The sequence below is a fragment of the Euprymna scolopes genome, chromosome 12 (genome assembly GCF_053919585.1).
Source record: "Euprymna scolopes isolate OS-2025 chromosome 12, ASM5391958v1, whole genome shotgun sequence".
Classification (NCBI taxonomy): Eukaryota; Metazoa; Mollusca; class Cephalopoda; order Sepiida; family Sepiolidae; genus Euprymna; species Euprymna scolopes.
The window spans coordinates 25,315,911-25,342,955 of record NC_136493.1 but is presented as its reverse complement, the minus strand read 5'-3'; the positions used below and the strand labels follow the sequence as shown (position 1 = coordinate 25,342,955).

Below are 27,045 nucleotides of genomic sequence, written 5' to 3'. Positions count from 1 at the left end.
CGTGTCAGAGGGAGCGTTAATTACTTTCAGTGTCATGCGTGTAGGTCGTCCGCCATGTTTTTTTAGCGATTTTTGAAAAGTGGCAGGATTGTCAACCTCCTCCTTTTTATTTTACATACTGTTATCCTTATCTTCATAGTTGTTGTTGTTTCACCAAATTTCAGCCAACGCATCCTCTGGCCTTCTTTGAGGCCCGTGGCACAGTGGCTAGAGGCATTGAGTCTTTATGGTTCCAGGTGCGTATTGTCTAAAGATAGCGGTTTCAATCCTACACAAAGCAGGCCAGAGGATTAGTTGGTCAAAATGTAGTGAGACAATAGTTATGGAAGGCAGTAATTACTAGGGCTATAACAGCAGCATATTCTTTTCATTGTTTGGACTCTCAAGTGTGTATCCGTTGATATCTTATATGCTTTTATAGAGTGATGTGGTTCTTGGTTGATTAACTGTGTCGGATATATACTCGAGAGTCAAAACAATGATAAGAATATTCTGTTGTCATAGCTCTAGTAATTACTAAGGATACAGTTTCAAGACACAGTATTCCTATCCCATTGCGGTTAATCACCGTAAGAAAGCCAGAGGATGAGTTGGCCGAAACAACAAAAACAACAGTCTACAAAAAAAAAAAAAAAAGACAGTGTTGCATCGTATGGTCCTCCTCTCCACGCTCACAGATGGTTGGGTAGCCCCATCTAGTCATAGCAATTTTTTGATACACCCATTCTTGTTCTCAGGCGGTTGAGTATATTCCACTGGTGCTAGGATGCTTCTGAACTAGAAAGGAATGCCTCAAAAGGGAAGATTCCCATGTCAATAAGAGGCAGGGTGCTATTCTCTATCCATCTGGTGTCACAGCTGTAGTCTGGTCTCTTCTTGACATGTTATTGGAGGTTTGACATGGCTGAGGAAGTTTCTTGACTTCAGTCATTAGACCATTGGTTCACATCCATGAAGGAGATGGTTTTCATCTCTGATAGCTTTTGTGTTAATTACTCAGTTGGCAACTTCCGTCTCACATCTGCAAGGGCAATGCCAGTGAGGAGGCGCAAGTTCTTCAGGTTATTAGTCCAACAACTGATGCAATATTATCTTAAATAATTATTCACTAACAGAAATATGAGTACTGGTGCATCTTATGAACCAGATTTTTGTAAATGTCCACTAGGGCTTGACCGGAAATTAACACAAACCGCTGGAATATGCCAAGCGTTGATCAAGTTGATCAACCAATCAGAAAGTGACAACAAAAGTCATTAACCAATAAAAAACCAAACAGATGACTTTTAATAAATTGGAAAAAAAAAATTTAGGTACTTGTACAGTTTAATCAAGACATTAAAAAATGAAAATATAAAAATAAATTGTTATATTGTACGTATTCGTTATGGAACGAAGTTCTCCAAAAAAAAAATTTCACTTAATTTCATCAAGTAGTTTTTATTTTACAGCGAAAAAACAATTTGTTATGATACCAACCACAAGGTTCGATTTTTAGGAAGAAAAGCTAGTAATAAAGACGGGGAGGGAGTGTCGGCGCTTTAACTGGAGTTATCTCCCATGGAGTGTTCAACAAATTTCATTATGGCTGACTTCAACGCGCTCTCATAAAAACGTGTTTTTCTGCTGTAAAATAAAAACGACTTGATCAAATTAAATGAAATATTTTTTCGGAGATCCTCAGTCCAAAATGGATACGTACAATATAACCTTTTTTCGATATTTTCATTTTTGAATACCTTGATTAAACTGTACAAGTACCTTAATTTAGTTTTTAATTTTAATCAGTCAGAAGAATGAAGCACACGACAATGAATTTATGCTTGACAAATTATTACAGATGCCAGCACAAGTCATAAATCTTTAAGATCATTTACCTATAGACACACAACATGACCACTAAAAAAAATTTGAAGAGAGAATGTGGGGTGGGCTCAGAACATGCTGTTACTAATTGAAGAAACTAAGCCCCCAAAATATTTTTGTTTTTAATCACAAAAACGATATGTTTCTACTTATTTACACAAAAAAATAAAACAATATTTATTCATGAAACTTAAGGTAGGTTGGTGTTATATTTTATTTTATTGCTTTTCCAGTTTTTTGTTGTTTTAATTAGTGTCTGATACACCAACACTGGCAAATAATGCACCAGGCTTTTGTCTAGTTATCTTTAGACATGAAGAACTGTGGGAGAATGGAATGGGAGTGTCTGATAAATATTATTATTTTCTGTTTCTTAACGGTTTTAAGATTTGACTTATGCCCGACTTTTTATATCAGGTGCTGGTTGAGGTTGTTGTTATATTTTATTTTATTGTTTTTCCAATTAAAATTTTTTTAAAATTGTAATTAATATCCAATAAATGTTATTTTTTATTTCCTAGCAGTTTTTCAATTTTGATCAGCGCATGACATAGCCATGAAAAAAAATTTGAAGAGAGAATATAGGGTGGGCTTGGAACATACTGTTACTGATTGGAGGAACTAACCCCCCCCCCCTAAAAAAAAAAGAATTTAATTTGTAATCACACAAAAAAAAAAAACATCTATATGTTTCCACTTATTTACACAAAAAAAATAAAACAATATTTTTTCATGAAACCTAAGGTAGGTGAGTGTTATATTTTAGTTACTTTTCCATTCTTTTTTTTTTTTTTTTTTTAAATTATAATTAGTATCCAATAAATGTTATTTTTTTTTTTGTTTCCTAGCATTTTTAAAATTTTTATCAGCACTTGGCATATTCCGGCAGTTTTTATCAAATGCAAGTTAAACTCAAACAGACATTTATGAGAATCCAGTTCGCAAGCTGCAACAGCACCGAAATATTTATCCTGTTGAATTAATGTCAACAGAAAATGTTACAGCATTTATTAGCGGTAGAAGAAACAATAAGAGGCTACTTACTTCTGTAATATGGTCGTTTAGCATATTCTAATTCCATTTCTTCAGGGGGCATTTTCACAACCAATTCATGCTAGAAATAAAAGAATAAATGATAAATTCAAACAACAAAATTGTTTTGATATTTATTTTAAATAAATAAAAAATATTTAACAACATTGGTGCTTATTCAGAATTAAACCTATTTTGAAAAAAATTAAATTGCAGACAAATCTTAATAATGTACATACCTGTCACTGAATGAAGATGTTACATTCCAAAAATCATATAACTTGATCAAGTAGTTTTTTTTTTAACTAAGAAAATAATTTCTTTACCAATTTTAGCAATTAATGTGAAATCATTAGAATTACAAGACTGATCTCAAAAGTTTGTATTATTATGAACTTATTTTCCTTGTCTTTTTTTGTTGTTTTTTTCAAGATGGTGACGCAATAACCTTTTGCTTTCACATAAAATTTGATTTTCTTGGTTAAAAATATTACTAAAATCAATTTACATGATTTTTGGAATATGACATCTTCATTCTGTGATGGGTACATACATCAGTTACAGATTTTTCTGTCTTTTTGTTTTGAAAATAGGTTTAATTCTAAAAAAGGAAAAAAATGATGAAAAACATAAAAAATACTGTTTTATGCAATAACTGTTTTTAATCACATTGAAGGTTTTAATTTTTTTTTATTTGATTGTAATATCTATTAATATTCCTGAAAATACTGAATTCTATTCAATAAATTTGGTAGTAAAGTAAAACAATCACGCTTATATTAACGTGTAGCGAATGGATGATAGAAATTTAGACAAAAAAAGAATACAATAACCTAGTACCTGTCCAAAGTCACCTTGAACTGCTTTGTCATTAGCGCATTTACTACATCTATTTGGAAGTCGATTCCAAAATACAGGGATTCTGATTGAGAAGGTGGTCCTCCTCTAGGTGTGTCAGAAATTTCGTGAAAAATATTGAATAATTCCACCCCGTCTTTCCAAGCTTATAACTCTTTGAAAAATGTAATTCAAGCCCTAATTTTTTTTCAATTAAAGGAGCAAGGACCAAGGTTTCATTAAAAAAAAACAAAAAAACAAACAACGTGTTTTTTTAAAAAAAAAGGTTTTAAACTTCGGACTTTATAATCCATAGAGAAAATAAACAACCCACTTTTAAAAGAGAAATTACAAGTTTTTTTTATATTTTATTCGCAGTTTCATGTTAGGGGTGTCAAAAATTCCTACAAAAATTCTGATACACCTAGTCCTCCTCTAGTTCAATCGAAATCTGTGATGAAACAGTTTCTGGTAATACCCACATAAACCTCTTTCTGGTACAGGAGTGAATAATAGGTTTCGAGAGAGAGATCTGAATTGCTGGTGAAGAAATTGAAGGCCAAAATGAGATCATTGTATAATCATTAATATTGCTTGATTTGTTTATATTTGGGCATTAACCATTCAACTTGACAACTGTTTTTTTTTTCTTTCAGCATTTTGCGTGAATAATTCAAGTTGGTATAACTTCCTGTTCTTTTGTTTTTACAAAAAATTAAATTTAACTAAAAGGGAAAGACGGTTTGCTTGACAACACCTCTCCAAAAACACACTACTAATATACCTTAAACCTGCTCCATAACCAATTGCTCAATTTCTAACACAGGGTTATGCCTACGAAGTAATGTTTCTGGTAATTCAAATGTGAATAATAGATCCTGAGAAAGAGTGTAATGGCTATTGAAGAGATTAATTGTAGGTTAAAATGAGATCACTGCATAATCATCTGCACTCAAGAGAAAAAAAAGGTTAAGCTTCTTTTTTTTTTTAAATTAAAATTTTTTTTTTTTTTTAAATTTTTTCTTTTTTTTTTTATTCATTTTCACCCCTAACACCCCTAACAAGGCATATTGCCACTTGGACATAAGGGGTTACTATTTGGGACCATGCCTAAGAAAGATTAACAAGATGTTGATTTACATTATATTTAAACTTCTGCATATCATTACAGGCAGGGAAGCAGGTAGCAAGAAGGGAATTCCAAAGTCTAGCTGTTGGAGGGAAGAAACTGTTAGAATAGAATGTTTTCTGGCATCTAGGGATCTTAACAGTGAAGGGGTGAGATTTTATTTCTAAGTGGGTTTGTCAGGGATAGTATTTATTTGCTTCCCCACTGAGCAAATTAGGCACAAGGCCGTTTTTTAATGTGGAGAGAGAGGGAGGGGGGAGGGAAAGGGGGATCCTGCTCCCGAGAGGTGGGAAATGGGAGCTGGATAGTAACTGTGGTCGTAGGGTGATCCCTACCTTGACCAAGTTCAGATCATAGCTAGTCTTTGCTTGCAGTATCTGTCGGAACAGATACTACACTTTGAGATATTAAATCTTTTATTCATGTTAAAAAATACAGTCAAAATCAACGATGAACAAAAAACTTAGGCACATGGCCAACTCAAAAGGGGGGATTGTGGGGGTCGTTGGTCATCCTTGTCACTCCAGAACTAAACAAAGTCAAAAGTTTCTCCCAGCTAGTATCTTCTTTCACCAGATACTACACTTTGATCCCGGCCAAAAGGCCGAGCAGATCTTCGGGCGAAGGGAACATTTCAAAGTGGGTTTGTCAGGGATGTACACCGAGGGGGCACAAGTACAACATATTCCATTTAAATATTTGTTAAACAAGTTTCTTGAGTCAACTTTCATAGGGCAACTCAGAATCCCAGCTCTATTCAAGTCTTTAACACATTCGCTGCCAACAAGTTTTCTCGTACCCTGGCATTTGCGTAGCCTTACTTGCTATGAGTAAACTCGTAACAAAATTATTTTTCTATTATTCAATGCATATTTGGCACGTACGATAACTGTCTTGAACTTGAACTGGCATTTCAAAATAATACATATTGAATAGCATGTTTATGAGTTATCTCGTATTTGGCTCCTGCCATGTATTATGTTTTTTTTTCTAGCGAATATGTATGTAAGTTATAAGTTGAATGATTCACTATAAATAAAAGTTGATTTATTGAGTTATTTTTATTACAAAAAAATATACAAACTGATAAAAACTGACGATTCCTTTAGTAAAAGTGGCTTGTGACAATTCCTTTAAAAAATAAAGAAAACAAATTTAATATATATTCCTTATTATATTCACATGCATTATTTGTTGAGTTTATATTCTGGAAATTGCAGAAAAAATAGCTTGGCAATGACAATGAATTAAATGGAGCTGTAACTGGCAGCGAATGTGTTAAACTGTCTTCTTAAGTCAACTTTTGTAGGGCAGCTCTCATAATCTCTGCACTATTCAAGTAGTCAGTCTTTAAACTCTCTCCAGATGCTGGACATTACATATTAGATATAGAGCAGAAGTCTGAACACCATACTCTAACAGTGGTCTTATGAGAGAGACATGTGGAAGAAATTATTTCAGGAATGAGTTTGCAGAAGGAGCATCAAATAAGAAATATGGTGCTCCTTGTTTTGTTTGAAGCCAGAATTCAAAATGTCTCCTATTTTTTTTTATTTATTTTTTTTATAAAATATGTATACATCTGCTCTACTTGCGCTTAGTATATTGAGAAAATAAATGGAAAGTGTGGATGATAAAATATGATATAGATGATAAATATGATATCCAAATTATAGTGGATGATAAAATTAGTTTTATGTTTCATTCTTTTTTTAATCAACAAATTTTTTCAAAGTGAGATCAAGTTTTGATCACTTGGTACTAAGAATCCATGTTAGAATGAAATAGTAAAGTTAGGGTGGGAAAAGAGGAGGTTAAGCAGATAATAAAGGAAGGTATAACAGTATATACAAATGCTAGGAGAGTTTTGGGATAACTTTTTTTTGGGGGGAGGGGGGTGATATCGAAAGTGTGAGACAATTATTTACAGAATTACAAGGGAAGCATTTCAAAAGTAATATCTCCTATGTTTTTATTCTGTCCCAATGGATCAGAGGGGATTACAAATAGTATCATTAGGATGATTGAACTCATGCATTCATGACTTGAAAGTTTCATCGCCATATTACTGATATTGATCATGAAAGACTCTAAGAAATTAACTCCTGTCATGGACGTGTTTCAGGAGCATAGATACATAAAAATAATCAATTCATTATTTGTAGATCCATACTTCTCCTCTTGACAATTTCCAATCCCCAACACTGGTGTGCCACGGTTTTCTTTTCCTTCCATTCTGGATGTGCCATCTTAGCGATTGCCGAGGATGCGAGCACTGGTTTACAAGTATTAAAAATATAAAATGCAAACACAATTCTGATATATCATGTGTAAATCAGTTGTGCTCTGTGTGTGATAAATGACCCCCATCCCCCGAACATTGTCCTTTTCTTTCATTTTAAGGCATCTTGTATATTGTGTATTAAACTAATAATCTCTCGGGTAAATTTGATGCACTGTTGTCAAAACTTCCAACTACAAAACTTGACACTCTGTTATCAAAATTTTCAAGTCCACAACTCACCACTTTGTTGTCCAAATTTTCAACCTCCACACTGTTGTCAAAATTTCAAACTCCAAAATTCGACATTCTTTTAAATTGACTTGCACATACGTCCAAGGATGGAGTAGTGCTGCCAGATCTGGGCAGGAGCTGCTAAAAACAGCCTATCCTGCCTTGACAGAGTACAAAATAGACTTTGTGGTTTAGTGGGGAATGCCCTTTTTTCTTCCCTGCAGCCCCTCTCCCACAGAAGAGACGTTGCGAGCCTGTCTTTGTTTTATCATTATTTCCATGGCAAGTGCTCGTCTGAGCTCCAATCTCTCGTCCCCCCTTGCCAATCTTTCACAAAAAACACCCGTCTGGCTGAAACTACTGTCAATAATTTTCCCCACTCTTTATCTGTGCCTAAATCAAAACGTAGATTCCATGAGCAGAGCTTCTTTCTCAGAAGTGCACGACTGTGGAACTCTCTTCCGTTTGCCTGTTTCCCACCTGACTACAATTTGGATGTCTTCAAATCCAACATAAACAAATTCCTGACAAACCGCCCCCTTAAGTAAGACACTCTATCAAATCTCCAATACTAATGATTATTACAATAATATCTCATTGATTACTGTACACGCAATAACCCTTATCCCTGAGTGGCCTCCGGGCCTTGATAAGTGGTGAACCCCATGTAAAAAAAACAAAAAACATGTATGTAACATGTCATCATCCAACATCTCCCTGTTCGCTTCACATCCATTTTTATTCTTCCTCTGTTTCATTTGCATAGAAACGGCGACGTCTGCGTCATTCACGTGACTGTTAACCATAAAATCAACTGGGTGTCACCATTTTAGCCTATCTTTCTATTTTTTTTGTTATACGACCGACCCTTTGAAGCACGCATGCACACATGCATGCTAGCCAAGTAAGTTACGATTTTCCTTACATTGTAACATTTTCTTTTGCTATTTTTTTTTAAATGAAAATGATCAAATACTCACATCTCTAAGATCAAATGTTATTTCTAAGTTGTTTGTAAAACTCTCAGCAAATTCTGGGTACATGTCAAGGATATCTAAAAGATCATCACGATTAATCTTGTGGAGGTCACCGTAAGTTAAAGCGCGGACATTGCAGCTTGATTTACCAATAGTCACGTGTTTGCAGAGGTTCTCTCCAAAGACATCATCAGTTCCTGCAAAGAAAATAAAGTACTATTTTAGTCCATTAACTTAATTGAATTAATACATTTAAAATGAAACCTCAATTGAGTTTGATTCATAACAAGGGAGATAATAATTTTCTGAAAACTTTGAAAATCTTAATTTAAACAATTTTGTGTACACATCAACACAGATAATATGCTGTCAGCCGATTTTATCACTAACAGAAATTTGGTGTCTGTCTGAAGACAAAACTATATTATTATTCCCATTAAGATACTTTAATTAATTTGTCTATTTTTTTTTTTTCAGAATGGTTTTATTTTAAATGAAATGTTTTATAATAAAAATATATAATTTATCTTTAACAAATAATGTTTCTTTTACAAAAAATAAAGTTTCTTCTTCATTATAATAGCGACATTTGGAAATCAAAATACTGAATTCCAAATAGAACCTATGATACCTACTTATTTGTCATGTTGCAGTAATGAACATATCCAAAAATTACGGAAAACAATACGGTAGAAAATTATAATTATTAATGAAAATAATTTTCAAAGACAATTAGTGAACAGGGAGTTTTGCTAAAAAAAAAAAAAAAAAAAAAAAAATCAAAACCGGAGAGAGCTTGAATTGTAACAAATAGGTAATAATTTTCTGAAAACTTTGAAAATCTTAGGCCAAGTTTGCAAAACTCAATGTTCACTAATTGTTATCGAAAAAAAAAATTTAATTTTCTACCTGATTGTTTATCGTGATTTTGGGATATGTTCATTACTGTGACATGGCAATTCAGTAGTTACATTTGGTTTTACTTGAAATTTAATATTTTGATTTTCAAATCTCGCTATCATAGTGAAGAAGTACCAAAAGTAGTTTACATAAAAATTTAGTCTTTATGTGTTTGTTTTTTTTAAAACAAATATTCAAAATGAATTGTAATCAACTGAATTTGTTGTGGGTTTTTTTTTCTTTTTCTTCAAAATTTTATTTTCTTGATAAAATGTTATAAAAATATTTTTTCTTTTATAGAAATATTTTGGTTAAAGACATGGTTTGCTTTTAAATTATTTGTTAAAAATGTATATATTAATATGATAGCGTGTGCCATTTTGTGTGTCACGCTTACATGTTTTTTTCTTCTGAGTGACTGTTGTTTAATTGTTATGACCTTCCATTTCTTGTAATAAATAATTTTACCAAGAATTCTTCATAAGTTTTGGTTTTGATTATAGGTGATGACACTCAAGTCATTATTTTTTTTACAAATAATTTTATCAAGAATCCTTTATAAGCTTTGATTTTGGTTTCAATTATAGCTGAAGGATCCCAAGTCATATGGATACATTTTTTTATTTTTGAAATCACAACTTTATAATATATAAGAATTGATAGAAAATTGACTTAATAATAATGTATACGAAATCTGCATAAATTAAAATATCATATTTAAGCACATTTTATGACCAGACTACACCAATATCAGAACCTCTCCATTTTAAGCTGAACATCCACAGAATGCCAACATCAATATATTACATATGAAAGAGTCCACTGTGGAATTTCTACAAGTCTCACTAGTAAATTATTAATAAAATAACCGTTGGAATCAGAAATGACTATATTTTCCTTGTTACAGGAAATCAAAAAGAGCAGGCAATCTTGACTATAGCCCATTTTACTTTTCTAAACACATGATTATTCAAGGGAAGATAACTCAGTTATTTTAATGCTGGAAAAGGTTTTTAATAACCTGGTGAAAGATGAATATCAATTATACTTGAGGCACTCCCAAATCAAAAATAATCAAAGAGACATATGTTGAATTAACACCGGTTTTCTATTCTTTTATTTCTGGTTGCCATAGCAAATTTATTTAAAAATAAATCAATTTTAAAAAAGTTACCTTTTTGTAAACAAAAATATATGAACAAACAAAATAACCTTTTAAAAAAAATCTTATTCATAAAATTTCTTATAAATTTTTATTCTTCCATAAAAAAAAACAAACTTTACTTTTTATTTTCCTCCCTAAAGTTACACAAGGTCGATTTTTAACATAGAAAAAGATTTGTTTTTAGAAAACGGAGGATTATATTAAGTATTTAATTACCATCATAATAAATTATAATCTTAAAAATTTACTAACAATACACATGAAAAAGTTGAAAACGCTTTACAGTCTAAGAAAGAACCTGTTTAATTATTTAAAAGTCTGATTAAAACTAAGGAAGTTATATCTATTTTTGTGCCTTAAATATTTGGATATTTTTCCCCTCTTTAAGATCATATGCATTTTGTTACACTAGTTTTTTTTACACTAGTTTTTTTCATAAGAATGTTATAATTTTGTTTAAACACAAGATTAAGCAATGAAACGTTTTATATAAGTGTATTATTGCACAAGGCATCAGAATATGGTACTGAAAATCTCCAGAAATTAATGGCTGCCAAGTAGTCTTCAGTAAATGCACATAAATATGCTGCAATACCTTAAAGATAACATGTATAAATTAAAAAAAAGCAATCAAAATTGAACTGTAATGTAATTTATGTACAAGAAACTGAAGTCTAATTCTAGGACTGTTTAAAAATGGATACATTATTTATTTGATATTATTGTAGATTATTTTTAGTCTTTTGCGACGTCATCCAATATGTACAGGGACAGACAAGATTCACAGAGTTTTATTAGCATTCGTTCTGTGTGTTACATAATGGATTGCCCTCTGTCTGATAGCAATTACATCAACTAGCATCAATCTTGACATGGGTCAAACTAAGTACAAATTGAAGTGACACAAAGTTTGAGACATAAACCAATTCTCACAGAAAGATAACAGGAGTTAGACCTGAAGGTTAGGTATAAGGTTCAACTGTTACAAAGCAGAATAAAGACAAAGAGGTGTCAGGACATGATGCATGACATCATAGATATCGAGGTTGACAAAAAAACTAAGATTTCAGATCAGTTTACTTATGAGACATGAGAAGCAGATCGGCAACAATAATGTCATAACTAAAAGGAAAACTTTGATAATTGCTTAGAGTGAAATGTTATCTCTCCCAAGCTATGCCCACCTATTTATTCTTACTAAGATAGTTAAGAGAATATTAGTCTATCTCTCTGTTTCTTTCTCCCCCCCTCTCTCTCTCTCATGTGTGAGCTTACGTAAAAAGAATGTGTCAGTAAAGAAAACATTGCATTGTGCTTTTTGTTTATTCAATTCACCAACACTTATGGTCCACCATACATGCATTTACAATTTTTTTTTGCTACTAAGTCATAAATACACAAATTTATAAAGTTTTAGTAGTAGATGAATTATAATAATTCAGAAACAAAAACGTTATGAATTGGAGCTGTTTCTCATGACCCTTCCCCCAAAGATGTCCATTTACTGTGTCAACCTATTTATCCGTTAATAAGATACAGTAGAACCCCGGGATACAGCATTAAAAATTAGTAACAAAATACAGAACAGTATATAATACACATGCATATAATCAAATAACATTATAAATAACACTGTGAGGTTGTGCAAATACCGTAAACAAGAGCCGGAAAAACATTGTATTTCACATTATAACTTGAAAAAAACAAAACATATTCTGGTTAAGAGAATATTAGTCTTGTTTTGTTGTTTATACAATTTACCAGACTTTATGGTTCATCATACATACATCTACAACTTTTTTTTTTTTTTTACTTCATCATAAAATGCACAAGGTCAAGCAAAATTGATAAAGTTTTAGTAAAAGATGGATTAATAACTATTGAAAATAAATTCTGAACAAAAATGTTATGAATTGCAGCTGTTTCTAGTATAAACCAACCAATTTGACTTACCTAAAATAGCAACAACTATTAATTAGTTAGGAGAATACCAGCCTTGTTTTGTTGTTTATGGAATTCATCAACCTCATGGTTCACGATTCTGAACAAAGATGTTATGAATTTCAAGAATAAACCAACCAATTTGACTTACCTAAAATAGCAACAACTATATCCTCTTTAAGTATCTCAATTGAACCTCTTGATACAAAAAACAATCCAGTAAGTACATCCCCTCGATGCACAAGTGTATCACCAGGTGGAACGTGCGTGGTTTTAAATTTCATTGATAACGCTCGCAGGCAACCAGGGCTCGCTCCTGAAAAATAAAGGATGGAAAAAAGTTTGTATTTTTAACGCTGTAAGTCGGAAAATGATGATAATACCAATTACTGTTCAACAAGGTGTTCCAAAATGGTTGACTCTATTTTAAATGCCCATATCTCGGAAACTACTTGATGGATCTTAATAAAACTAGATATACTTTATATTGAAGGTCATAAGTTTTATTGGTTAAATTTACAATATATTACCAATTACTATTCTATAATTCTTTTTTTAATCACTAACACATCCAATCACTTTAAGGAATATATTAAATCATTAGCCCATACACAGCTCGGTATTACATGGAGATTTTCCCCCATAGGTTCTCACTTGATGGGATAGAGCTGGGTGGCACATTTTCGAGTTATAATCAGCTAAAGTAATTCCTAATTTCTGGCATGATTGCTACCGGGAATGGCAACAAGGCAAATTAGTTCCTTCACTTTTTTCTCTCATGCCTATATCTCCCGTGCATATATTCTTTTTTATATTACGTTTTTCTGATCATTTTTTTTTTTATTTAATAATCATTAAAAAGTTTTTTCAGCCTTATTTTAATTAAGAATTATTGAAATTAGTTTTATTTTTGTTTAAAAAAAATGATTGAAAACACTTTTTAAAATCTTTTAAAACTATTTTGTGAATATTATGCATTGGATACATTTTTTTATGATGTTTGAAATTTTGTTGTTTTGATTTCAATAATTTTATTTTTATACTTTCATAAACATATTTATTACATAAATTCAAATAACAAACTTATTTTTAAAATACAAATTTTTTTTTTTTCTAATTTCATAAACATACTCCTCATAAAATTTCAAATAAAATAAAATCTTTCATTTTTTAAATTTTGTTATTAGAAGTGCAAATAAAGACTAATTGTGTTATTTTATTATCTTTTTATAATTTTGTTAAATTTTATTGTACAATTTTCAATAAAGTCCTTTTCTTATATTTTATTTCAATAAACTGCTTCACAATAGTAATACTGCAGGTAGCAGCCACACCAGAAGTTAGGAAGTTCATTTTCACTGGTAGATTCCCCTACCCAGATTTATGCAAATTTCTGGGTGAGGATGAAACAATAGTATTCTTAATCTCCTTTGCGACTGAGCATACAACATGTTGGTTCTCAGACAATGTTACCTTACCTTGGAAGGCTGGGCAATTGCTGAGCAGGTTTCGGTTTAAATGTAGACAAATATCAGCTTGGAGGCATTCTGGGAAACTTTTTAAAACCTAAATGAAAAAAGAAAAAAAGAATGATGTTTTTACAATAATAAAAATAAAACCGCATTAGTACTGTTGCATTTGTTTTATTATCATTCAATACTATGTAGGGACACTTTTGTGATCATCTCATCAGTAGATGAGTTGGTAAATGAGCTTCACATTCATCAAATCTTAACCCTCACAGATTTAAAAAAAAAAAAAATTTTTTTTGTTGGTCAATCATGACTGAAACTTGGTGGACAAGCAAGATATGGAAAAAATCATCATTTAAAATTGCATGATGATGATGATGATGGCAACCTTTTGTCTCGTGAAACAACGGCGTTCTGTATCTAGTCTGGTGCACTGCAGCATATGCTGTGGCTATACAGTCGAAGTTGGAGTTGTCTCTCCAGATTCAGGTCTGCGCAGGTGATAAAGAGACTTAGGTTTGTTCAGTTATCAGGGTCCCCCTTCTTGGTATTACAGTCAAAGTCTGATGGAAAGGCAAGTTAATATGGTTAGAGTCAATATGGCTGAAGGAGTTACTGGAAAGTTATTGCAGTGCTTCACAATCTACCTAATAGGACTCCAAACCAGATTTTTATCAAGGTTTATTCCTTTAGCCTTTACCTTTCTCAAGGCATCCACAAGGCAATGGAGTTATCTGCCCATTGCTAGTGAAAATTTGTAACTATTTCCAATTTTGATGAAAATTGCATCATTTACTAGAAAAAAAGGCATACTTTTCTTATTCAGAACGTTTTTCTTTTTACATTTAAAAAAGATATATCAAATTTTATTGATATTATTTGGATTCCTGATCTAATCTAGAGTGTCATTTTCACAAGGACCTGTCGTGCAGTGGTTAGAGTACTTGAAAAAAAAAAAATAATAAAATAATTGTAAAAGTGATATTCTCTTGACAGTTCAAAGGTTCAAAACAATACAATTGCAAATTACTTAGGATCTCTATTTAGTCATGGCTGACAGAACAAGAGCATGCTACTCCTGTGAAGTAAATAAAAGGCTCTGTTCCAAATTCTGTCAAGATTCCAGATTTCAACAGAAATACTCTTGAGTTTGATAAGATACACATGAAGAAGGTCGAAGGTAACATCAACCGAAACGTGAAAAATAACATTCAAGATGAGAACAGCAGAATCCAAATAATATGAATAACCTCCAACCTTTTTCAGGTGTATCTTCTAGAACTCGGGAATGTTTCTGTCAAACTAGGGAGTTTGGACGGAATTTCAAACAGAACCCTTTATTTATGAGGGTAACATGCTCTCGTTCTATTAGTTATGACTGGATAGAGGTCCTAAGTAATTCACAATTGTATTTTTCGGTCGCCCACACTGAGGATTTAACCATCAACCTTTAGGAAAATATTACTTTTACAATTGATTTTTCCAATTACTATAACAACTGCGCCATGGGTCCTTGCATTCGAAATGCCGTCCAAATTCACAAGTTTGACAGAAACATTCCCAAGACAAGATACATCTGAAGAAGATAGGAGGTTACATCGACCGAAACGTTGTAAAAATCACACTCAAGATGAGAACAGTAGTCCGATGAATCCAAATAATATGAATAATTAATCCTCATCTAAAAAAATTCAGAAGTATAACATTGCAATTGGATATAAAGTGATGCAATATTAGTAGTACAAGAATTCAAATTCATTAAAGTATGTTAGCGAGAAATAAATGTGCCCAGCTGTTAATTTAAACTACTTACAAAAAGAAATCTCAAATATTAAATTTAAATTAACTTGGGTTAGAGAAAAATTTCAAAAGTAATTACCCTTTTGTGCCAGAAGGTTCTCCGATGGGTTCTTTTGGCTGGATTAACCTGAATCATGTGACAGTTGAAGTAAATCTTTTCACGTCCACATAGCAACTGCCTGGGTAGTGCGGAAAACTATTTTCATAGAGAGCACCCACCAGTAATAGAGCATTTTAGAAGTAATTATCTGTATTTTTGAGATGAGGTGTTTTCATTGATTGAGATTGTCAGACTGACTTCCTCATCTTGGTTGTTATTGTCACAACGTTTCGGCCGTTTTGCCCTCCGGCCTTCGTCAGGTGTTTTGTATCGAACTGGGGAACCGTTTGTTAGGAGTCTCAAACCCAACCCTTTATTATTATTAAGGGGGTACCGTGTTCGGACTACAGCTAGGCTTTGGGACATAGTTGCTGATTCTCTGTTTTGAATGTTACTTTTTCACTGCCTTCGTTCAGGATTGAACTCAGCACCTTTGGGTAACTGTAAACTTTGATACACCGTCTAGGACCACTCAGCCATATGTCACTAATAATAATAAAGGGTTAGGTTCGAGACTCCTAACAACCAAGATGAGGAAGTCAGTCCGACAATCTCAACATTTTAGAACTTCCTCGATCTTTCTCCAAAATTCCAGAACATTCTTGAACCTTCTGGATTTTTCTACAATATTTTATTCATTTTTCTTGTTAGAAAGTCTTTCTGAATTGATAGATAAGACTATAGGAAAGATAAATGAAGCCCCCCCCCTCCATATGTGATGCCTACGTTCAGTCTCAAGAGACAATGGTTACCACCCCTCCCCGGCCATATAAGGGTAGCTGCGTATGTAATTGTGAGGCAAGGGTTGCGCAAACTCCCATCACATCTCTCCTGAATCAGCACTGTTTGAGTCCAGCGGCAAGAAGAAGTGCTAAATGACTGGAAACAATGCCGAGATAAGCGGAGAGCACATCATACAGCACCTGGAATTCCCAAATAGTCACCCATTTTAGTACTGACCAGGGTCAATGTTGCTTAACTTCGGTGATCTGATGAGAACTGCTTTGTCAACGTGAATTATGCCTATGTCAAACTATATCTTTGTCAAGGTTTACTCCTTTGCCTTTCCCAAGGCATCGGAGTTATTTGCCCATAACACTTATTAATTCTACAAACTTTATTAGAAATAAAGTAGAAATTATGCATTAAACACTTACCATGTTCATGTCAATACCGTTCGTATAAGACCATGCATGTTGAAAGTATTCCTCAAGCCGCTGACGTAGAGGGTTGGGAATTTGGTGAAAACGAATAAATTCTTTAATCCGAAGCATTTGTGTGTGATAGCGAGCAGTTCCTGAGTACAAACGCTGGATAATCGCAGAAACATTACCGAAGATACTTGCGTACATAAGAGCTGTCACAGAATAAAAAAAGGCAAATCAACAATAGTTTAATTGGTTAAAACTTATGCATAAAAGTTTAATACGTTTGCGTGAGCAGTCGCCTGAGATGTCAGAAATTTTCTGTTTCTATTTCTATCCTTGTAACCATGTCACTAATAAGGGTGCTGGAGGTAAAAAATTTATTGGGCTGACGTTATCTGCCTGATAGTCAGGGACCCGAATAATTGATTAACCACATCCTATCAGCAGGTGCAAAATACTGGGGCTGCTGTATTGCTATTTGATGAATGGATTCTAAACCATGCAGTAGCTTCTGGTGGAGCTTCTCAATGACATATTAGTGGGTAATTGTTACGGCTTTACCTTATCATGGTCTACAAAAAAAAATACTTCTTCACTTCTTTTTCTCCCTTGCTTTCCCTCTCTGCCTTGCTCTAACCAAGTCTGTTGACCTATTCCACAAAACTCTAGAAAGAATACATGATTAACCCAGAACTCCAACTTCTAATGTAGACCTCCATTACAGTCTCTCTTTCTCCAATATCAGGGGTCTACATTCTAACCTTCCAGAGGTTGAAACCCAATTACAGTAGACCAAACCAAACCTATTCTTCCTAAGCAAAACTGGCATTGAACCGACTATTTTCCTAGATGAGTTCATAATTAAAGGATATTCTAATATAACATCCAAATATGACCCCCAAGATCACCATAGGCACGGAATATGTGCCTACATTAGAGATGGCTTTCCATGTGGTAGGGACATCTCCAGAGAGGATCCTAAATTACCCTATATGTGCTTCTGGATTGCACTTGCTCACACCACTGCATTTATATTTGCCCTCTATTACCCCTACAACAGCGGAGTTACTATCTTTAAGAGCATATCTGAGAAAATTGACCACATCCTGTCTGCTCATCCTTTGGCTAACATTCACGTCTGTGGAGACTTCAATGTTCACAATGTGGAATGGTTATCCCACTCAACCAAGACAGATAATGAAGGGAGGTTTTGTCATGAGTTGACACTGACGATCAGTATGCAAGTCTCCTAGACCTTTATCTCACAACTTCATCTTCTGTTCTGTCTCATCTGGGATCTTCCAATCACTTGGTTGTATCAGTCAAGATAAAAAAAATGTAATAAGTCCTCTGATACTCAATGGCTGATTGGGATAGCTTTCGTACATTTATATTAGATCTACCTCTGCATTCCATGTTTAAAAAGAATGTTTCCTCTATAGTATCAGACAGTATAACCTGACAGAATGGTTAATTGTTGGTATAGACAGCTTCATACCCTCTAAAAAATTCCAGAAATACCTAACAACCAGCCGTAGTTCTCTCCAGAATGTGCTGCTGCCATTGCAGACAGAAATCACTTTTTCCATGGCTTCCAACGTAATAGATGTAATGAGACTAAAGCCGCCTTCCGGACTGCCAACAACCACTGTAAAAGAGTAATAAAGAATTCGAGACAATTGTGTTCTCAGTCCATCAAGTCAAAAGTAGCTGAGCAACAGCTTGGTTTCTACAAGTTTTGCCAAATAACAAACAGTTCTGAATAGAAGTGTGTGCTGTCTCAACCATTATCAATGGACCTGAGGTAATCTCGTCAGCATCAGACAAAGCCAAACTCTTTGCCAAGAACTTTGCAGTTAATTCTACCATATGTGATCAGGACTGCCAACCCCCCGTATTTCCTCCTGCATCTGAAAACATGCTATGCGATGTACAAATATCTGTGTGTGCTGTTGCCAAGCTTATCAAAAACCTTGATTCCAGTAAAGCAACTAACCCTGATGGCATTCCTATTATAGTGCTGAAAATGCTTCAACCAGAACTAGCTCCCATACTTACAAGCTGCTTAAGCATTGTCTTAAGGAGAATTGCTTCCCAACATCCTGAAAACCTCATCAATATGTCCCATATTTAAAAATTCAAGTGATTGGTCATCTCCCTCTCAATAAGTCTCCTGTGCGTCATGAGTAAGTTGCTGGAATCTGTTAAATAGAGAAGCAGTCAATCATCTCAACAAAAGAAACCTCCTCAGTAACACGCAATATGGTTTTTGTTCTGCTAGATCTACAGCAGATGTGCTTACACAGTTATATCTCATAGGAGTTGCGAATCTCTCGACAGAGGCTTCATTTTTAGGGCAATTGTTCTTGATATATCAAAGGCCTTTGATAGGGTATGGCATAAAGGTCTACTTCAAAAGATCTCCAGTTATGGTATAGCTGGAAATGTCTTTTCAATTATTAGATCATTTCTTTCTGATAGGTTCATAATAGTAGTTGATGGGCAGAAATCAGTTCACAGTATTAATGTTGGAGTCTTTCAGAGGTCTATCCTGAGCCCAACTCTCTTCTGATCTACATCAATGATCTCCCAAATCACATCCTAAGATCAGTCAGAGGTATTTATGCTGACAACACTACCATCTATGGCAACACTTTAAAGGTTTTAAATGACCAAGTTCTCTCCAATTCTCTCTCCTCTGATCTTGATCACGTGGTGCAATGAGGAAAGAGGTGATTAGTTAATTTTAATGCATCTAAAACCAAAGCTTCTATCTTTACATCATCAACGCTCTGATCCTCATCTGACATCAACTGAAACGAATGGTTTTCATCATCTTGGGGAGGCTCCACATTTTGACAAGATTCTGGATCTGACCTTTACTTCTCATCTAAGATAGAATATGTACATCAAATATGTTACCAAGGCTGCTGGAAAAATGGTGGGATCGTTCTACCTCTCCAGTAGATATCACCCTGCTGATGCAATTCTCTACCTTTATAAGAGCAAAGTATGTCCAAAGATGGAGTACTGTTGCCACATCTGGGCAGGAGCTGCTAGAAGCAGCTTATGCTGCCTTGACAGAGTTCAAAATAGACTTTGTAGCCTAGTGGGGGATGCCCAATTTCTCTTCCCTGCAACTTCTTTCCCACAGAAGAGACATTGCAAGCTTGTCTCTGCTTTATCGTTATTTTCATGGCAAGTGCTTGTTTGAGCGCCAATCTATGGTGCAACCTGGCCTGACTTTCACGAAAATACTCATCTAGCTGAAACCACTATCAATAATTTCCCCCACTCTTTATCTGTGCCTAAACCTAAACGTAGATTCCATGAACGAAGCTTCTTTCTTAGAAATGCATGCCTGTGGAACTTCTGTCTTCCTGCTTTCCAACCAACTAATATATGCTTGTCTTCAAGTCCAACGTAAAAAAATTCTTGATGAGCTGTTCCCCTTAAGTAATCAAATTTACAAAATTTACACTTCTAATGATTACTAAGATATTGTCCCATTGGCTACTGTACACTCATTAACCCTTATCCTTGAGTGGCCTTTCTTCTTTGCATTTTGTAAAAGTTTCAGATAAATTGAGTCAAGATTAAACTCTATTCAGTTTTTTTTTTTTTTGCTGTTGTTGTAATTCCTGTAATTTTTTGAAATCAAGTAAATGAAAACTAATGACCCCAGAATTTACTACAGTGATGGGAGAGATATTTTAATATTTTTTTAAAACAACAATACACTTTTTACAATCTACAAAGCAAGAAACATTGTTGGTGCTTCTATGCTATACAAACGAAAAAAAAAAATTTGAATTTTTAGTGAAACAAATTGTATCTACATAATTGTCATATCACAAATAGTAACATATCAAAAAATTATGGAAAACAATGAGGTAAAAAAAATAATTATTAATGAAAAATTGTTTTTGATAAAGTTTATATGGAGAATAAATTTTGTCCAACATTTTGCGCTACGTTGTGCCACGTGATGTAATCAACAGAACTTAATCATCTCCTCTACCAACTTATCTCTTTCACAAATTTCTTTTTTCATTAATAATTATTCTTCTATCTTATCATTTTCCATAATTTTTGGATATATTACTATTTGAGACCTGACAATTACATAGGTACCATTTGTTTCACTTGAAATTCAATATTTTTTTTTTTCGTTTGTATAATATAGAAGCCCCAATTTTTTTTTCTTTGCAAATGAATCAAATTTACTTACACCCAATCAGCATTATCAATATCGAAAAGATTTTCTCTGAGTTTGTGTTTGGAGATACGTTGCCAAATCCGACACTAGTGAGGCTACTAAACGTGAAGTAAAGTGCCGTTACATATTTGGATTTGGTTGTTGGTCCACTATGAGTTTTGTTGGGCGAATAATACTGTTGCGTTTGTTTGGCCAGTTCATCTAGCCAACCAACAGGATGCCGTAGATGGGGCCGCTCGACGTTGCCAATGGCGTACCAAATACAAGCTAACCAATGGGCGATGAGAGCAAACGTTGCCATGAGTAACATTAGAACAGCAGCACCATATTCAGAATACCGGTCAAGTTTCCGTGCTACTCGTACCAGTCGAAGCAGGCGTGCAGTCTTTAGCAAACCAATTAAGGTTGTTGTCTGGAATGAAAACAAATATACATTTCAGTTAAAAAAAGCTTGTGGATTACATTTCACTTTATTTCATCGAATTCGGAATATGTTAGTATATCTAGATAAAGTGCTTGTCCAGAGAGTCCATATGAAAAAAAAAAAAGTAAACAAAAATCTGTGTAATGTGCATACCTGTGATGGAACAAAAATATCATATTCCGAAAATCATGTAAATTTATCAAGTAGTTTTATTTTAAATTAGAAAATCAAATTTTATGACTACACAAGGAATGATTGGTTTGCAATGCGATTTTGAATTCAGTCTCAAGAAACAAGAGAGATAACTCCAAATAGTTCAAAGTTACTTTTTTTTTACAGCCATCCCTACAAATTTCCTTTATAAAAATAAAACTACTTGATTAATTTATGTGATTTTGAGAATACAATATAATATTTTTCTTCTGACACATCATTCAGATTCTTTTTCTTTTTGTTTTTTCATATGTAGGGAGGGGTGTCTGGACAAGACCCCTCTATGCTACAAAAACTCTGAGGACTCTATAGTTCATTTTATCATTGAGGCAGAAAAGAAACAAAACATGCAATACGATCAGCAGTTTATAATTTAAAAAAAAAAAATTATATTTTAGAAGGTTGGGGTAATTCAGGAATAAAATATGAGCACCGGAAAAAAATTTAAAAAGTAAAAAATCCAAAAATAACAATAACGCAATGTTTAAATTCTTATTCAGAGTTCCTTCCATATGAAAAAAACAAAAGTAAAAGAAAAATCTGTGATGTGCATACCCGTGATGAAAAAAAACATCATATTCCAAAAATCACATAAATTGATCAAGTAGTTTTATTTTCAAATTAGAAAATCAAATTTTATGGCTAAACAAGGAGTGACTGGCTTACAACGCGATTTTGAAAAGAGTCTAAAAAACAAGGGGGATAATTCCAAATAATTCGACGTTGCAACAGTTGTTTTTTTTATAGCTTTGTAATGCCTACGAATTTCCATTAATCGCTTAAAAATGAGATTTTTTATAAAAAAAAAAACTTACTTGATCATTTTATGTTATTTTGGAAATACAATTTTTTTTTTCAGTCATGGGTATACATATCATACAGTTTATTTATTTATTTTTTTTATATATGGGGGAGGGGGGGGAGTGAATGTACCCTCCACACTCCAAAAACTCTGAGGATTCTATACTTTATTTTATCATTGAAGTAGAAAAAAAAACATGCAATAATATCAGCAGCTTATAATTTGAAATAAATTTATATTTTAAAAAGCTGGGACAGTTGAGGAAGGAGAATGGGCACTAGGAAAAGTTAAAAAGGAAAAAAAAAACAATATATAGTGTTTTAATTTTTGTAGGTAATAATTTTTTTCTTTCAGTATAGATTGATACAATCTTAATATCTTAAGGTATTACCTCTTTATCAAATGATGCCTGGGAAATGTGCCACTATTGCAGAATACTCAATTCAGTAGGCTAGAATTTAAAATTATAGGCAAAGAAAGTTCTAATTACAATTTTTTTTATGTATTGATTTTTTATTTTATTTGTTTTTATTTTTTATATTTAATTTACTGTAGTACTTCTAATGTATGCATGTACAGACAGACAGACAGACACACACACACACACATATATATATATATATATATATATACTAGCAGTTCCGCCCGGCTTTGCTTGGGCCCTATGTACTGTTCATAACTTTATGTGCATATATATATATTAAAATGTGTGAATATGTACGGTAATGCCTTTCTATATAATAGACTTCCTTAACTACTATAGAGAAAAGTTGGTAGAGACCGCAGTCGTCAAATTTTTTAAAACTTTGACCCCAATTTTGACCCCTTAACATTTATTGTTTTGGGCTCAAATTGAATTAAAATGTTTGACACATCTAAAATTTCAAGTGTTTAAACACAAAATGAGTAGAGAAGTTTGATAGAGTCTGCAAAGGTCAACTCTTTCAACTTTGACCTCTTGGCAGCCAAATTTTCGCCCAAAACCTGATTAAAAAGCTTGCTGCATGTCTGAATACCCTTTATGTAAAATTTCAAATGTTTAGACCCAAAATTGGCTTAATAGTTTGCTAGAGACCACAAAGGTAAAATCTTTTAAACTTTGAACTCTTGGAAGCCAAATTTTCAGAAAAAAAAAAAAACCTGATTAAAAAGCTTGCCCTATGTCTGAATACCTTTTATGTAAAATTTCAAATGTTTAGACCAAAAATTTCTGACTTATTTGTTAGAGACCGCAGAGATTAAATTTTTTAAAACTTTGGCCCAAATTTTGCCCCCTTAACATTTACTGTTTTGGGCTCAAATCAAATTATAAAGTTAGATCCATGTCCAAGTAACCTATATCTAAAATTTCAAGTGTTTAGACCCAAAACTGGTGGATGAGTTTGGTATGGAACGAAAGTCACTAAGCATGAAATGAAATACGAAAATATAATATAAAAAGAAGTGCTAAAACTAAACTAATATTTTGAAATAAATTATTTCCATATGGTTTCAAATTTCATTTCATATTTAGTGACTTCCGTTCCATATTTAGATTATATAGAAAAATGTGAGCATGAAAAGTAATATGGTTAAGGTTAAGCTTAGAAAAGTAAAAGAACTAGTTGTTAAAACTGGAAAACAAAAAGACAAGATATTCAAGTAAAAACTATGATAAATTTATAACTTAACATATTGCAGCATTAAGAATTTATATATAATGTTAAATTGAATTTTTTGAAAAGTTCTTACGATGCAATATTTTAAATTATAAATTTATTATTTGTTTTACTAGAATATCTTGTCTTTTTCTTTTCCAATTTTAACAACTAGTCCTTTTACTTTTCTAAGTTTAATCTTAACCATATTAATTTTCATGCTCGCATTTTTCTATGTAATCCATGATTTTTCCAGGCTTTGCTTTGAAATAATATTTTCTTTTTTTGTGTTCAATATGATAAGCATTGTCAACAATCTATAAAAAAAATTATTACCAACTTCTTAAATAAAAAAATCAAATAAAAGATGTAATTAAGTAAATAAATAGAAATAAGGGACAAAAAAAAAGAGGGAAACAGAATTAACGGGCAACGTTATAAGTGAAAGATTATCAGCCCTCCCATTTGTTAACTCCCTCTATATAACCCAAATAAGATGGCATGCAAGCGACATTCCCGCTATGATTTATGAAGGTGTCGACAACAAAAAAGTTGCTATGGTAACCAAGAGCCAATCTGAAGAAACCGTCTCTCACATTCCTTACTTATTCTGAAGACTTTTGAACACCAGTAATTTTATTATAACTTTTGTTTTCATGAACGAAAATTGAAAATTGATATTTCAAAATATAGCTGAAGAGGTGACATATGAACTGTAAAAATTGTTTAAAATTTGGTTGCAAAATGAGTGAACAGTAAAGCTTTAAAGCATTTTTAAATGAGAAAAACTAACATTTAACCACATATTCAAACACTGTCATGTTTGAATTATAAACAGAGTTCACTTTCCGGCTGACTACAATATGGTTGTGTTCAAGTCTAGCGTAAATAAGTTCTTGATGAGCCGTTCCATATAAGTTATCAAATTTACCGAATTTTCATTACTAATGATTACTATATTGTCCAATTTCTACTGTACACTCTTTAACCCTTATCCTTGAGTGGCCTCTTGGCCTTGATAATGTGGGGATGCCTATGTAAAAAAAAAAAAAAAAAATTCTGGAATTCGAATTTTTGGACTTAACCTAGGCATATATAAATTAGACAAAAAAACATGATTGAAACAAAAATGAAAGCAAGATAAATAATATTCACCTCATCTGTTTCGGAACCAAATAGCAGCAGATCAAAAGGGATTGCTGCGACAACATCAATGAGGAACCATCCTTTGAAATAATGAACGGCAATTTTTCCTGGGTGGCTGACAACTTCGTCATTTTTATTCACATAGGTGGTACGGAAATTAATAAGAATGTCAATAATGAACATGACATCCACAATGAGGTCTATAATGGTAAGAGGATCTTGGTAGCGGTGTTGCACACTTTGGGAATCTTTTTTGCGTTCTTCGCTGAGCAGAAAAGCCGCAACGTAAGGGGTAAAAATAGCTGTATAGATAACAAGGAGAAGAATAATCCAATCCCAAACTGCTTTGAAAGGAGAGTAATGAAGAATGGTACATCGGTGTATACGGGATGATTGCAACTTATATTCAGGAAGGACATCAGCGCCAAGTGAAAGAACCTGGAAAGGAGAAAAGCACATTGAATTTGCAGAAAACTTATTGGGAACAAGCATCGATTATATAAATGAGCAGTTTTCTTTCTGTATGTCCAACTAAAAGTAAAAAAAAAAAACAAAAAAAAAACTACAAAACAAACACCCACAAAGTTGGTAAATTTTTGATCTGCATTACTCTAGATGAATAATATCTAAAATTAAAAAAAATATATATTTTTTTAGAAATTAACTGGGCCAGGTTTCACAGTGTAGTATCTGTTCTGATGCTACTTATTTTTGTTCCTATCCAGAGTGCCCTTTCTTGGGGAGCTGGATTTTTCCCACATTAGAAACAGGCCTTGTGTCTAACTCTGTCCTCGTGGGGAGGCAAGTAAATAGGAACTGGGCCAGGTTTTGTTAGATGCATACATGGAGGAGGACAGTTTTTCAACAATTCTACGTACTAATTTGAAAAGAAAATGCTAACTCGTTCCGTGAGGAATCTATATGAAGGAGAGTTGTGTGTGTGCATCCATATAAAGGAATAAGCTGGATGAAAGAGAAAGACGGAGGGGGGAAATGAAGAGGAGAGAGGGAAAGATAGAGAGACGGATAGAGAGGGTTAAAGAGATAGAAGTTTTAATAAAAATCTGGTACATTTTTTGCACCAGACAACACCACACATCCCTGCTAGTTTAAATATAAAAGATAAAATAAAGGAAACTTATATGAAAGTGCAGTTGTCTGTGTGCATGTCCAAATAATATGGCATAATCACGTTGACACACCGGTTCTCACGAGATGGGTGACCATTTGGGAATTCTAGGCATTGTATGTGCTCTCCGCTTATCACAACATTGTTTCCAGTCATTCCGAACCTCCACTTGCCACTGGTATTTAAAAACAATGCTGACTCAGGAGAGGTGTGGTTGGAGATTGCGCAACTTTTGACACAAAAATTCCACGCGCAGGCACCCTTATAGTTGGTATCCATATGTCAAGACTGAAATAAGCTATTAATGTCCAAGTAAAGTAAAAAAAAACAAAAAAACTACGAAACAAACACCCACAAAGTTGGTAAATTGAATAATATCTAAAATAAAAAAGAAATATTCGTTTTTTTTTTAGGAAATAACTGGACCAGGTTTCATCAGATGTATGTGTGGGGAGCAGCTTTTCATTTTACGTACTAATTTGAAAAGAAGATGTTAACTCATTCCTTGAGGAATCTATATGAAGGAAAGTTGTCTGTGTGCATCCAGATAGAGGAATGAGCTGGGTGGAAGAGAAAGACGGAAGGGAGAAAAT

The 27,045-nt window shown here is 33.2% G+C and overlaps 1 protein-coding gene and 1 long non-coding RNA gene across 2 annotated transcripts in view; one reads left to right on the top strand and one right to left on the bottom strand.

Annotated features, from left to right (window-relative positions):
- The window catches only part of LOC145291203 (voltage-gated inwardly rectifying potassium channel KCNH6-like), a 273,483-nt gene that overhangs the window by 33,207 nt on the left and 213,231 nt on the right, over positions 1–27,045 (bottom strand). The window contains exons 7-13 of the mRNA XM_080136788.1: positions 25,333–25,761; positions 21,114–21,513; positions 16,892–17,091; positions 13,841–13,928; positions 12,514–12,678; positions 8,360–8,553; positions 2,911–2,980 (exon numbers count right to left, since the gene is read on the bottom strand). Coding sequence (XP_079992914.1) covers positions 2,911–2,980; positions 8,360–8,553; positions 12,514–12,678; positions 13,841–13,928; positions 16,892–17,091; positions 21,114–21,513; positions 25,333–25,761 — 1,546 coding nt within the window. The remainder of the gene's footprint in view (positions 1–2,910; positions 2,981–8,359; positions 8,554–12,513; positions 12,679–13,840; positions 13,929–16,891; positions 17,092–21,113; positions 21,514–25,332; positions 25,762–27,045) is intronic.
- Positions 5,846–8,555, top strand: LOC145291204 (uncharacterized). Its single transcript, XR_013869351.1, has 2 exons — positions 5,846–6,651; positions 6,687–8,555. It is a non-coding gene; the product is annotated as an uncharacterized LOC145291204 (long non-coding RNA).